This window comes from Struthio camelus, chromosome 10, assembly GCF_040807025.1.
Source record: "Struthio camelus isolate bStrCam1 chromosome 10, bStrCam1.hap1, whole genome shotgun sequence".
NCBI classification, from domain to species: domain Eukaryota; kingdom Metazoa; phylum Chordata; class Aves; order Struthioniformes; family Struthionidae; genus Struthio; species Struthio camelus.
In genome coordinates this window covers 1,806,057-1,818,494 of record NC_090951.1, presented here as the reverse complement: position 1 = coordinate 1,818,494, position 12,438 = coordinate 1,806,057, and the positions used below count along the sequence as shown (strand labels likewise).

The window sequence follows — 12,438 nt, the reverse complement described above, 5'->3', positions numbered from 1 at the left end:
GCGGCGGCGGCGGCGGCGGCGCGGGGATGGGGCGATGGCGCGGGCGGGCGGCGGGGGCCCGCGGGAGCTGTCCCTGGAGGAGGTGCTGAAGTGCTACGAGCAGCCGCTGAACGAGGAGCAGGCCTGGGCGCTCTGCTTCCAGGGCTGCCGCGCCGCCGCCGCCGCCGCCGCCGCCGCCGCCGGGCCGCTGCGCACCGCCGACATCCGCCTCCGCGGCGACGGCAGCGTCGCGCTCCCCGCCGCGCCGCCCGGTAAGAGCCGCCCGCCCCGCCGCCGCCGCCGCGCCGGGGCACGGGGGAACGGGCTGCGGGGGAACCGGCATCGGCATAGGGCCACCGGTACCGGTATGGGGCGATCGGCACCGGTATGGGGCAGCTGGCACCGATGTGGGGCGACCGGCACTGGTATGGGGTGACTGGCACCGGTATGGGGCGACCGGCACCGGTATGGGGCGACCGGCACCGGTATGGGGCGACCGGCACCGATATGGGGCGACCAGCACCGGTATGGGGCGACCGGCACTGGTATGGGGCAACTGGCACCAGTATGGGGCCACCAGCACCAGTATGGGGTGTCCAGCACTAGCATGCAACTGGCACCGATACAGGGCCGCCGGCACCGGTATGGGGCAACCAGCACTGGCAGCGGGGGTGACCGGCATCAATACGGGGCGAGTGGCACCAGTATGGGGCAACCAGCACCGGCAGTGGGGGTGACCGACACTAATATGGGGCGACTGGCACTGGTATGGGGCAACCAGCACCAGCAGTGGGGGTGACTGGCCTGGCATGGGGCAACCGGCTTCAGTATGGGGTGACAGGCACCGGCATGGGGTGACCGGCACTGCCAGCGGGGGTGACCAGCACTGGTATGGGGTGACCGGCACTGCCAGCGGGGGTGACTGGCGCTGGCCAGGAGGACCGGCAACAGCACTGCGGCTGCGGCACCGGGAGCACTGGCAGCAGGGTGACAGGCACCGGCAGTGGGGACTGGCACTGGGGAGAATGGGTGGCCGGGCAACGGGAGTCACCATCCGCAGGGGCACCAGACCTGGTACTGCAGGCACTGGCGGGGGGGGGGGGGGGGTGGCTGCACCGGCACAGCCGGGACCTGCATCAGCACTAGCACAGACAGGGGGTGGGCGCACAGGGGTCCAGGCCCAGCACGGCACCCGCACTAGCACCAGTACCAGCACGGTAAGGTTGGGCCCTGCCCTGAGAGAAGGTTCCCAGCTGATGCTGGGATGCATGGGGTGCGCCGTGGGTGTGGGTGTAGGGGCTGTGGGGTGTAGGGTGTATGGTGTGTAGGGAGTGCGCGGAGTGTAGGGGGTGCCCGTGGGTGCAGGGCTCACGGGGCTGGCAGCAGGACACACAGCAGGGACACGTGGGGACACACAGCAGACACACAAGGGACACGGTCACACGTGGGAATGCACAGCGCACGCGTGGGGGTGACACATGCACAGACGTGGAGACACACACACACACACAGAAGCAGAGACATAGGGACACAGAGCACACATGTGGACCCACCTGCACATGCATGGGGACACACAGCACACAGGGGAACACACGGAGCACACGCAGGACACACACATCACACACGTCAACATGCACACAGCGCATGCCTGGACACACATGCAGCACACAAGCACACTGACACGCACAGGCTCCCCAGCCCTGGCCACCCCACGCCCTCACCCAGGCACCCCGGAAGAGGCCGTTTGGAGTAGCACTCTCCCCAACCTTTGGACCTGCCGGCCGTGCCCTCTCTGCAGGCGGTTGGCGCTGCTGGGTAGGGCCAGCTGTGTTTATGGTCTGTAATTATGGCCTGTGCCAGCAGCAATGATGGGTGGCTCACAGCAGCAGAGATTAGTACCCCTGTGCCTAATGAGAGAGCTTGCACAAATTAGGCTTAACCCCTGCCTCGCCCCGCATGGGAGGTGAAACACCTCTCTCTAGCGCTGGCTGGAACCTGAGACATTTGCTGGCTCCTCTGAGGTTCAAAGATGGCTCTTGGTGTTTCACATTATCAGTTGCTGCAGGGCTTCCCTGGGGTGTTTGCAGCCAAGAGGTGCTGCGGTGTCTGCGTGTCCCTGCTCCGGGCAGGGGATGCTGCGGTGTCTGCGTGTCCCTGCTCCGGGCAGGGGATGCTGCGGTGTCTGCGTGTCCCTGCTCCGGGCAGGGGATGCTGCGGTGTCTGCGTGTCCCTGCTCCGGGCAGGGGATGCGGCGGTGTCTGCGTGTCCCTGCTCCGGGCAGGGGATGCTGCGGTGTCTGCGTGTCCCTGCTCCGGGCAGGGGATGCGGCGGTGTCTGCGTGTCCCTGCTCCGGGCAGGGGATGCGGCGGTGTCTGCGTGTCCCTGCTCCGGACAGGGGATGCTGCGGTGTCTGCGTGACCCTGCTCCGGGCAGGGGATGCGGCGGTGTCTGCGTGTCCCTGCTCCGGGCAGGGGATGCGGCGGTGTCTGCGTGTCCCTGCTCCGGGCAGGGGATGTGGCGGTGTCTGCGTGTCCCTGCTCCGGGCAGGGGATGCTGTGGTGTCTGCGTCCCTGGTCCGGGGATCCAAGCAGGAGATGCTCCCTGGTGCACAGGGCAAGGAGGGAGCCGAGCAGGAGATGCTCCCTGGTGCACGGGGCATTTGTCTGCGTAGCCAGTGGCCAGAGGAGGTGGAGGTAGCCCGGGCTGGGCTCCCCATGGTCTGTGCTGTGCCCAGGGGCCAGGTTGGACCCGTGGCCCTAAGTCCTGTGCTCAGCAGAGACCTCTCCTGGCCCAAGCTCGGAGCTACGATTTTTAAGTTAGGTGAACCCAAGCATGCTGAGGGCTACGGTCCTGCAGGACCAGTGCCCCAAGCTGCAGGCCACCACGCTACCCCATGTGGCCTCGCCGTCTCCTGCTCCTAAATCCTTTCAGTACCATCCTGAGGGATTTTTCCCCCTCTCCCCTCTGAGTGGTTCAAAGCCATTCAAAGCCATATGATGAATCGGGGTCATTCACTGTCCAAGCCCAGAGCTCGTGGGGCCCCGGACACCTTGCAGCAGCTCCCATGCAGGCGGCCGCGCTGCTTGGCCACGTGCCCGGCCGTCCCAAGGCTCGGGGGCTCTGTCCAGGCACAGACCGGACACAGCTGGGTGCCCTGGCAGCATCACTGGAGCAGCTCCAGCTCTCTGGCCACTCGGGAGCTCCTTCCTCACCCCGTGCCCCACGGATGGTCGTTGGAGGAAGCGGCCAGCACGTGCTCGCTACGCAAACACTGATGAAACCGCATTCGTGTGTTATTGCTGCTCAGGGCCCTGCCTTGAGCAGGGCCAGGGCTCAGCCTGGCAGCCGCTGCTGCGGCTCGTCTGTACCCCCTTGGCTTCAGAGGAGCTGGCTGAAAGCCCTTCTCCCTGCTTTCCAAGCCCGACTGGCCTGCTCTGGGGCTAGGCAAATCCGTGTGTCCCTGATGCAAGAGGAAGGGACTTTTCTATGCAGCAGCCAAAACACAAAGTGATCTGGCCTCAGTCTGTGCTCATTAAAACATCATCATTCCAACGCCAGCCCTGCCCCAGGTGACGGGAGCCAGGCGCTGCATGGTGGCCGGGTCCCGGAGGAACGGTCCTGCCGGGCAAAGCAGCGCGTAGAGGCATCTCCCGGGCTGCAGCAGGGCCCCGTGCCCCGCGTGAGCTCGCGGCCACGGCCCAGAGCACGCCGCAGCCCTCGCTGCAGCAGCCACGGGTGTTTCATCCCGGATTTGCATCCTGGAAATGCTTTGCTGTTTCCTTATCGCAGCCTCTGCTGTTTCATCTGCCGCCAAACGTGCCGTGATTCTCCCGACAAGGGTGCCTCGGGCTCCGAGGCTGCCCCTTCCCCTCTGGCAGTGCACGGGGCCGGGCTGGGCACCAGCTCCGCGGGCGCTCAGCAGGCCCCGCACCGCCTGCACCCGCTCCCCTTTCCCAGCCTGGCACGGTAGTGTCCGCCCCTCGCATGGCACGGCCGGCCCCTCGCACGGCACGGTGTGCCTCTTGCACATAGGCTGGCCTCAGCACTCGTCCTCGCACTCAGTGCCCCATCGATTAGCTAAACGGAGAGTTAATGGCCTGCGCTCTCCTGCGGGCGCAGGAAAGTGGCTTTGGAGCCATTATCAGGGAAAGCGGAGCTGCAACGCGCCCGGGGCACTTCCCCTGGGGCCAGTGCAAGCCCTGCTCCTGCTCCTCATCCTTGGCCATCTGGTTCCCCCTGGGAGGGTTTGAGCTGCCAGCAAGGCTGTGTCCTGGGCTGCAGCTGGCTCCTGCCGCCTGTGGGGCCAGGGACACTCCTGCTCCCCGCTCTGGGACCGAGCTCTGCCCTGAAGCAGTCACAGGAGCATTGCCTTCCCCTGCTCTTCCATTTGTCACCCATGGGCGAAAGGCCTGGAAATTGGCCTGGCAAATTCAAGGACAGCGGACCTAGTGCGGGGACAGCAGGCAGCCAGGCTGCTGCCACTGCCCAGGCAGCCCCTCCGCGCGGCACAGCCCTCCAGGAGCCTGCCAGGGCCGGACAGGTTAAGTGATGCTGGTGTCGCACATCAGGGTGAGCGTGAAGCCAGGGGGCTGGCGCTTAGCTTCCCGCTTGTGTCATGCGCAGGAACAGCGCTTGTCTTGTGAGTGTGCACGGTGCTTGCGTTGTGTGTGTGTGCGGTGCTCCCTGCGCACGTGCATGGAGGCTGTCCTGCGCACGTGCACGGTGCTTGCGTTGTGTGCATGCATGGTGCTCCCTGCGCACGTGCATGGAGGTTGTCCTGCGCGTGTGCACAGTGCTTGCGTTGTGTGTGTGTGCGGTGCTCCCTGCGCACGTGCATGGAGGTTGTCCTGCGCGTGTGCACAGTGCTTGCGTTGTGTGTGTGTGCGGTGCTCCCTGCGCACGTGCATGGAGGCTGTCCTGCACGTGTGCACGGTGCTTGCGTTGTGTGCATGCATGGTGCTCCCTGCACACGTGCATGGAGGTTGTCCTGCGCACGTGCACGGTGCTTGCGTTGTGTGCATGCATGGTGCTCCCTGCGCACGTGCATGGAGGTTGTCCTGCGTGTGTGCACAGTGCTTGCGTTGTGTGTGTGTGCGGTGCTCCCTGTGCACGTGCATGGAGGTTGTCCTGCGTGTGTGCACAGTGCTTGCGTTGTGTGTGTGTGCGGTGCTCCCTGTGCACGTGCATGGAGGTTGTCCTGCGTGTGTGCACAGTGCTTGCGTTGTGTGTGTGTGCGGTGCTCCCTGTGCACGTGCATGGAGGTTGTCCTGCGTGTGTGCACAGTGCTTGCGTTGTGTGTGTGTGCGGTGCTCCCTGCGCACGTGCATGGAGGCTGTCCTGCGTGTGTGCACGGTGCTTGCGTTGTGTGTGTGTGCGGTGCTCCCTGCGCACGTGCATGGAGGCTGTCCTGCACGTGTGCACGGTGCTTGCATTGTGTGCATGCATGGTGCTCCCTGCACACGTGCATGGAGGCTGTCCTGCGCGTGTGCACGGTGCTCCAGCTGTAGAAATGGCCTCATCAGCTGTGTGCACCCTGCCACCGCACTGCACATTGGGTGCCCAGGCCGTGTTCTCCGTGCGATCCGCCAGCCCTTCCTGCACCCAGCCTGCCAGTGCCCACGCTGCCAGTGCCCGGGGTCCTCATGCCCACAGCCCCTGTGCCAGTGCCACTGGGGTCCGTGCTGCCGGTGCCTGCAGTCCTGGTGCCCAGGCTACCGGTGCTGGCCTTGCTGGTGCCCCTGGTCCCTGTGCCGGTGCCCGTGGTCCCGGTGCCTGCACTGCCAGCACCCACCGTCCTCATGCCCATGGTCTGGACAGAGGCTGAACTGGGGGCAGGGCTCAGCTCCTCCCAGCACCACCTGCCTGGTGTGGGACCTGCACGGGGCGGGGGTCCGGCAGGGAGTGGGGAGCCAGCTTGGAGTGAGACCTGCTGGGGACAGGAGACCCACGGAGGTGGGACCTGCCAGGCTTGTGGGGCTGCCGGGCGCCTGTGGCCAGGACCCGGCTCGGTGCTGCAACCCCTGGGTGCAGGATGCGGGGTGACGCGCAGGGGGCGATGCCCAGCCCTGGGGGCCGTGGGGCCGCGGGGGCGAGCAGTAGCTGTGTCTCCTTCTCCCCACAGAGCTGCCACTGCTGCTGTCGCCATCCACCGAAGCACAGGTACGTGGGGCCTGGCGGTGCCCGGTGGTGCGGGCTGCCATCGGTGCCAGAGGGCCTTGCTGTGGTGCAGCTGGTGCCAGAGGGGCTCTGCATGGTGCAGCCGGTACCGGAGGGGCTCCCCACGGTGCAGCCGGTGCCAGAGGGGCTCTGCATGGTGCAGCCGGTACCGGAGGGGCTCCCCGCGGTGCAGCCAGTGCCGTCTCCTTGCAGATGGTGCAGTCGCTGGGCTTTGCCATCTACCGGGCGCTGGACTGGGGGCTGGACGAGAACGAGGAGCGGGAGCTGAGCCCGCAGCTGGAGCAGCTCATCGACCTGATGACCAACAGCGACTCGGAGGACAGCGGCTGCGGCACGGCCGACGAGGGCTACGGGGGGCAGGAGGAGGAGGAGGAGGGGGGCGAGGGGCCGCCGCGGGCCGTGCGCACCTTCGGGCAGGCCATGCGGTGCTGCGCCGCCCGCCTGGCCGACCCCGCCGAGGCCCAGGCCCACTACCAGGCCGTGTGCCGCGCGCTCTTCGCCGAGACCGTGGAGCTCAAAGCCTTCCTCGCCAAGATCCGGGACGCCAAGGAGGTGAGCGCGGGGCGCCCTCGGCACCCCCTGGCCGTGCCGTGCCGTGCCGGGGGGCACCCCGGTGGCCGGGGCTGCAGCGGGGGCGACAGCATCTCTGTGCCACGGCAGATGCTGCAGAAGCTGAAGGAGGACGAGGAGGCGGAGGAGCGGCCGGCGGCGGAGCTGGGCAACCTGCGCAACACGGACTGGGTAGGGCACACAGGGCGCCGGGGCGCTCGCTGCCGGCGCGGGGGGCTCGGCCGGGGCTGACGCCGTCCCCTCGCCCCGCCAGGCCCGGCTCTGGGTGCAGCTGATGCGGGAGCTGCGGCACGGCGTGAAGCTGAAGAAGGTGCAGGAGAAGCAGTTCAACCCGCTGCCCACCGAGTACCAGCTCACCCCCTTCGAGATGCTCATGCAGGACATCCGGGCGCGCAACTACAAGCTCCGCAAAGTCATGGTGAGCGCAGCGGGGACGTGCCCCGCGCCGGCCCGGCCCCGCGTCCTCCCCGGAGGCGCTGAGGACCATCCCTGGGACTGCCTGTCTGCCCCGCTCCCAGGTGGACGGAGACATCCCCCCCCGGGTGAAGAAAGACGCGCACGAGCTCATCCTGGATTTCATCCGGTCCCGGCCGCCGCTGAAGCAGGTGAGGGGCCGGGAGGGAGCGGTGCCAGGAGGGAGGCTCGCGGCGTCTGCCCTGCGCGCCGCTGGCGGGGCAGCCGCCGGGTCCGGCCGGCCTCGCCTTGCCTTGCGCCAAAATCTCGCTTGGCCTGAGAGCAGCAGCCCCAGCCTCTGTCTGAGGTCCGGGCTCCGCGTCCCGCAGGCGTCGGAGCGGCGCCTGCGGCCCCTGCCGCAGAAGCACAGGACGCTCCACGAGAAGATTTTGGAGGAGATCAAGCAGGAGAGGAAGCTGCGGCCCGTGGAGCTGCAGCACCGCAGCCGGAAAGGTAACGGCGCGGCGGCCCCCGGGCGCAGCTCGCCCCGCGCCCGCCGGCACCCGCGGCAGCTGCCCGGCCGCGCCGGCGCTCAGCTCCGGCCCCGCGTCCGCAGGCTACAGCTCGCTGCCCTGCATCCCCCGCGCCTGCTCCGGCAACGCCACCTCCAGCTCCTGCATCGACCTCGCCGCCCCGCCGCCCCGGCCCCGCGTCCTGCTCAAGGCGCCCACGCTGGCCGAGATGGAGGAGATGAACGTCTCGGAGGCGAGAGCGGCTGCGGGCGCGCAGGGGTCGGCCCCCGCGGGGGCACCCCGGGGCGACGGCTGGCGGGAGGCGCTGGGAAGAGGAGGGAGGAGGACGGGGTGGGGGTCCCCGGCGTGACGCCGTCCCCCGGCCTTGCAGGAGGAGGACTCTCCGGGCGTGGAGCCCGGCTCGGCGCTGTCATTGAAGCGGGATCGGTCCTTCTCGGAGCAGGATCTGGCCCAGTTCCAGAGCGAGCTGAGCGGTGGCCAGGATGCGCCCCAGGCGCCGGGGCCGCTGGAGCCTGAGCCCCGGCCCCGCTCAGGTACCCCGCGCGCCAGGCCGCACAGGGAGCGAGGATGTGTCCCCCCGGCGCCCCAGCCTGCTCACAGCATGGGGAGCAGCCCCCGACCCGGCGCGAGCCGGGGCTGAGCCCAGCTGGGACACGGAGCCCCGAACCCTGAGCTGGGACGTGGGGCTGAGCTGGGACCCAGTTTCCCGAGCTGGGACATGGGACATGATGCCCCGAGCTGGGATCTGGGACATGATGCTGTGAGCTGGGACCTGGGACGTGATGCCCCAAGCTGGGTCCTGGGAAATGATGCCCTGAGCTGGGATGTGGGACATGATGCCGTGAGCTGGGACGTGGGATGTGATGCCATGAGTTGGGATGTGGGACATGATGCCATGAGCTAGGGCATGGGATAAGGTGCCCCAAGCTGGGACTTGGGACCTGATGCCCCGAGCTGGGATCTGGGACATGATGCCCTGAGCTGGGATGTGGGATGTGATGCCATGAGCTAGGGCGTGGGATAAGGTGCCCCAAGCTGGGACGTGGGACATGATGCCGTGAGCTGGGATGTGGGATGTGATGCCATGAGTTGGGATGTGGGATGTGATGCCCTGAGCTGGGATGTGGCATGTGATGCCCTGAGCTGGGATGTGGGATGTGATGCCGTGAGCTAGGGCGTGGGATAAGGTGCCCCAAGCTGGGACCTGGGACATGATGCCCTGAGCTGGGATGTGGGACATGATGCCCTGAGCTGGGATGTGGGATGTGATGCCATGAGTTGGGATGTGGGATGTGATGCCCTGAGCTGGGATGTGGCATGTGATGCCCTGAGCTGGGATGTGGGATGTGAAGCCGTGAGCTAGGGCGTGGGATAAGGTGCCCCAAGCTGGGACCTGGGACATGATGCCGCGAGCTGGGACACGGTGCCCCGAGGCCCATGCCAAGACATGCAACCACCAGCCCCGTCCTGTGCCGCGCGCCCTCCCCACTGGGGCTGTCCCCGAGCTGCAGGGCTGTCCCCGAGCTGCGTGCCCTGCGCTCCCAGCCTCGCCGCAGCCCAGCTGTCCCCGCGGCGGCCGTGCTGCACCGCCAGCAGGCCCATGCCGGAGGGTCACGCTGCATGGCGTGTCCTTCCCCTGCAGGATCGGTGCCGGCCAGCTACCACCCAGTGCCGTATGGCACCGCGCCGCTGCCATCGCCCCACGGTGCCCTCAGCTGCGTGGAGGAGAGGCCAGAGGACAGCTCCGGCGCTGCCCCTGCCAGCGGCTCCAAGCACCTGTGGCTGGTGAGTGCTGCATGGGAGCAGGATGTGGCCACTGCACAGGGCGTCTCCCGGGGACACGCTGCCCTCGTGTGTCCCACGGATGCTCTGCCCACGTGTGTCCTGGGGATGCTCTGCCCACACGTGTCCTGGGGATGCTCTGCCCACACATGTCCTGGGGACGCTCTTCTGCCTGTCCCAGGGATTCTCTGCCCACGCGTGCCCCAGGGACACTCTTCTGCCTGTCCCAGGGATGCTCTGCCCACGCGTGCCCCAGGGACACTCTTCTGCCTGTCCCAGGGACACTCTTCTGCCTGTCCCAGGGACGCTCTGCCCACGCGTGCCCCAGGGACACTCTGCCCACACATGTCCTGGGGACATGCATGTCCAAGGAGCAGCTGGGCCGTAGCTGGCACCGGGCCATGCGGCAGGCCAGGCTCACGGCCCCTTTCTGCACGCAGGAGTTCAGCCACCCCGTGGAGAGCCTGGCCCTCACCGTGGAGGAAATGATCAACGTGCGCCGGGTGCTGGTCAAGGCCGAGATGGAGAAGTTCCTGCAGAGCAAGGAGCTGTACAACAGCCTGAAGAAAGGGAAGGTGGGAGCGGGGGAAGAGCCTGCGGTGCTGCAGGGCCCCGGCCACCTCTTACCCGGCCCCTCTCCCCGCAGGTCTGCTGCTGCTGCAGGGCCAAGTTCCCCCTGTTCTCCTGGCCCACGGCCTGCCTCTTCTGCAAGCGGTGAGCAGCCACCCTGTGCGCCACGTCGTGCTGCACTGTGCTACACCATGCCGTGCTGCACTGTGCCGTCCCGTGCCGCACCATGCTCTGCTGCACTGCACTTTGCCATGCAGCACTGTGCTGTGCTGCACGGTGCCATGCCATGCCGTGCCATGCTGCACCACGTTGTGCTGCACCGCGTTGTGCTACACCACACTGCTGCACCACGCTCTGCTGCACCGTGCCACGCCATGCTGTGCCGTGCCGCACCATGCAATGCTGCACGGTGCTGTGCCATGCCACAGCATACTGTGCTGCACAGTGCCATGCCATGCTGTGCCGTGCTGCTCCAAGCTGTGCGGCAGGGCTGGGAGGGGGCCTGCAGGGTGCCCGTGGGTGCCGCTGCTGACCAGCCTCTCTCTGTGCCCCCAGGTCTGTCTGCACCTCCTGCAGCCTCAAGGTAAGGGACGGCTCATGCCAGGGTGCGGGGGCTGCCGTGGGCCGCCCCAGGACGGAGGCGTCCTCCGGGGAGGGCTGCGCCGCTGGGCTGAGCCCACACGTCCTGGCCCTGGCACGACACAGCCCCCAGTGCTGACGCCCGCCCGCCTCCCCGGCAGATGAAGATGCCTTCCAAGAAGCTGGCTCACATCCCTGTCTACGCGCTGGGCTTCGAGAGCCTCCCGGGGCCGCTGGGCACCAAAGCCCCACCGCTGCGGCAGAGAGATACCTTCCAGTGAGTGCCGGGACCCACCGCCCACCCTAGCCCCCACCGCGCCATGCCGTGCTGCACCGCACTATGCCATGCCACGCTGTGCTGTGCTGCACTGTGCTGTGCCGTGCCATCCTGCACTGCACCGTGCTGTGCCATCCTGCACTGTGCTGTGCCGTGCCATCCTGCACTGCACCGTGCTGTGCCATCCTGCACTGCACCATGCCGTGCCATCCTGCATCGCACTGTGCTATCCTGCACTGCGCCGTGCCATGCTGCACCGCGCTATGCCATGCCATCCTGCATCACACCGTGCTATGCCATGCTGCACCTTGCTGTGCCATCCAGCAACATGCCATGCCGTGCTGCACTGCACCGCACCATGCTGTGCCATCCTGCACTGCGCTGTGCCATTCTGCCCTGTGCCATGCTGCCCCGTGCCATGCAATCCAGCACCGTGCCATGCCATGCTGTGCTGCCCCGCACCATGCCGTGCTGCACCGTGCCATGCCATGCTGCACTGCACCGCACCATGCTGTGCTGCACCGTGCCATGCCATGCTGCACTGCACCGCACCATGCTGTGCCATCCTGCACTGCGCTGTGCTGTGCTGCACCACACCGTGCCGCACTATGCCATGCCATCCGGCACTGTGCCATGCCATGCTGTGCTGCCTCGCACCATGCTGTGCCATCCTGCACTGCGCTGTGCCGTTCTGCCCCATGCCGTGCTGCACCATGCCATGCCATCCGGCACCGTGCCATGCCGTGCTGTGCTGCACCGCACCATGCTGTGCTGCACCATGCCGTACCATGTGGCAATGTGCCGTGCTGCACTGCACCATGCCGTGCCACCCGGCACCGTGCCATGCCGTGCTGCACTGCACCACACCGTGCCATCCAGCAACGTGCCATGGTGTGCTATCCGGCACCGCGTCGTGCCGTGCCGCACCATGCTGCGCCGCGCCGTGGCACGGGCCAGGGCTGACGGCGCGGCCGGTGCCCACAGCTCGCTGCCCGGCACCCGCTGGCGCCGCATCGAGGAGGAGTTCCCCCACATCTACGCCCAGGGCGCCGTGCTCCGCGACGTCTGCAGCGACTGCACCGGCTTCGTGGCCGACGTCATCCGCTCCAGCCGCCGCAGCGTGGCCGCGCTCAACGCCGCGCCGCCCCGCGCCCGCCGCGGCGCCTCCTGGCACCAGTGAGGGCTGGCGGCCGCCCCCCTGTACATATATACATAGGACACACAGACAGCCTCTATATTTATATATTTGGGGATGTGGCTCCGCGGCTCTCCGTAGCAGGCGCCGGGGGCTGCCGGACCTGGCGCGGTGCTGAGCCCGCGCCACCGGGACGCCTCGGTGCCTGCCGACCGGCCGGCCGCGTCGCCGCGGCCCCTCTGTACCCCCCGGCCCCCCCGCGAATAAATGGCTTTGGGCTGCCCGGGGGGTGATGCTGCGCGGGAGCGGGGCCGCGGGCCAGCGCAGGGGGCAACGGGGCCGTGGCGGTGGTGGGGGGTGAGGTGGGGGGCGATACCCTTACGCCATGCCCCCCCCGGGGTGATACCCCCCTGCTGCCCCCCCCAGGGTGACACCCTCACACC

At 67.9% G+C, this 12,438-nt stretch overlaps 1 protein-coding gene across 1 annotated transcript; it reads left to right on the top strand.

Annotated features, from left to right (window-relative positions):
• Positions 1–12,278, top strand: SPIRE2 (spire type actin nucleation factor 2). The gene is made up of 15 exons (XM_068955762.1): positions 1–251; positions 6,101–6,138; positions 6,349–6,708; positions 6,817–6,897; positions 6,980–7,144; positions 7,245–7,331; positions 7,509–7,632; positions 7,736–7,884; positions 8,023–8,185; positions 9,295–9,437; positions 9,875–10,009; positions 10,081–10,148; positions 10,560–10,587; positions 10,745–10,860; positions 11,845–12,278. The coding sequence occupies exons 1-15, from the start codon at positions 35–37 to the stop codon at positions 12,038–12,040; spliced, it is 2,070 nt and encodes a 689-aa protein (XP_068811863.1). The 5' UTR covers positions 1–34; the 3' UTR covers positions 12,041–12,278.
• The last annotated feature ends 160 nt before the right edge of the window (positions 12,279–12,438 follow it).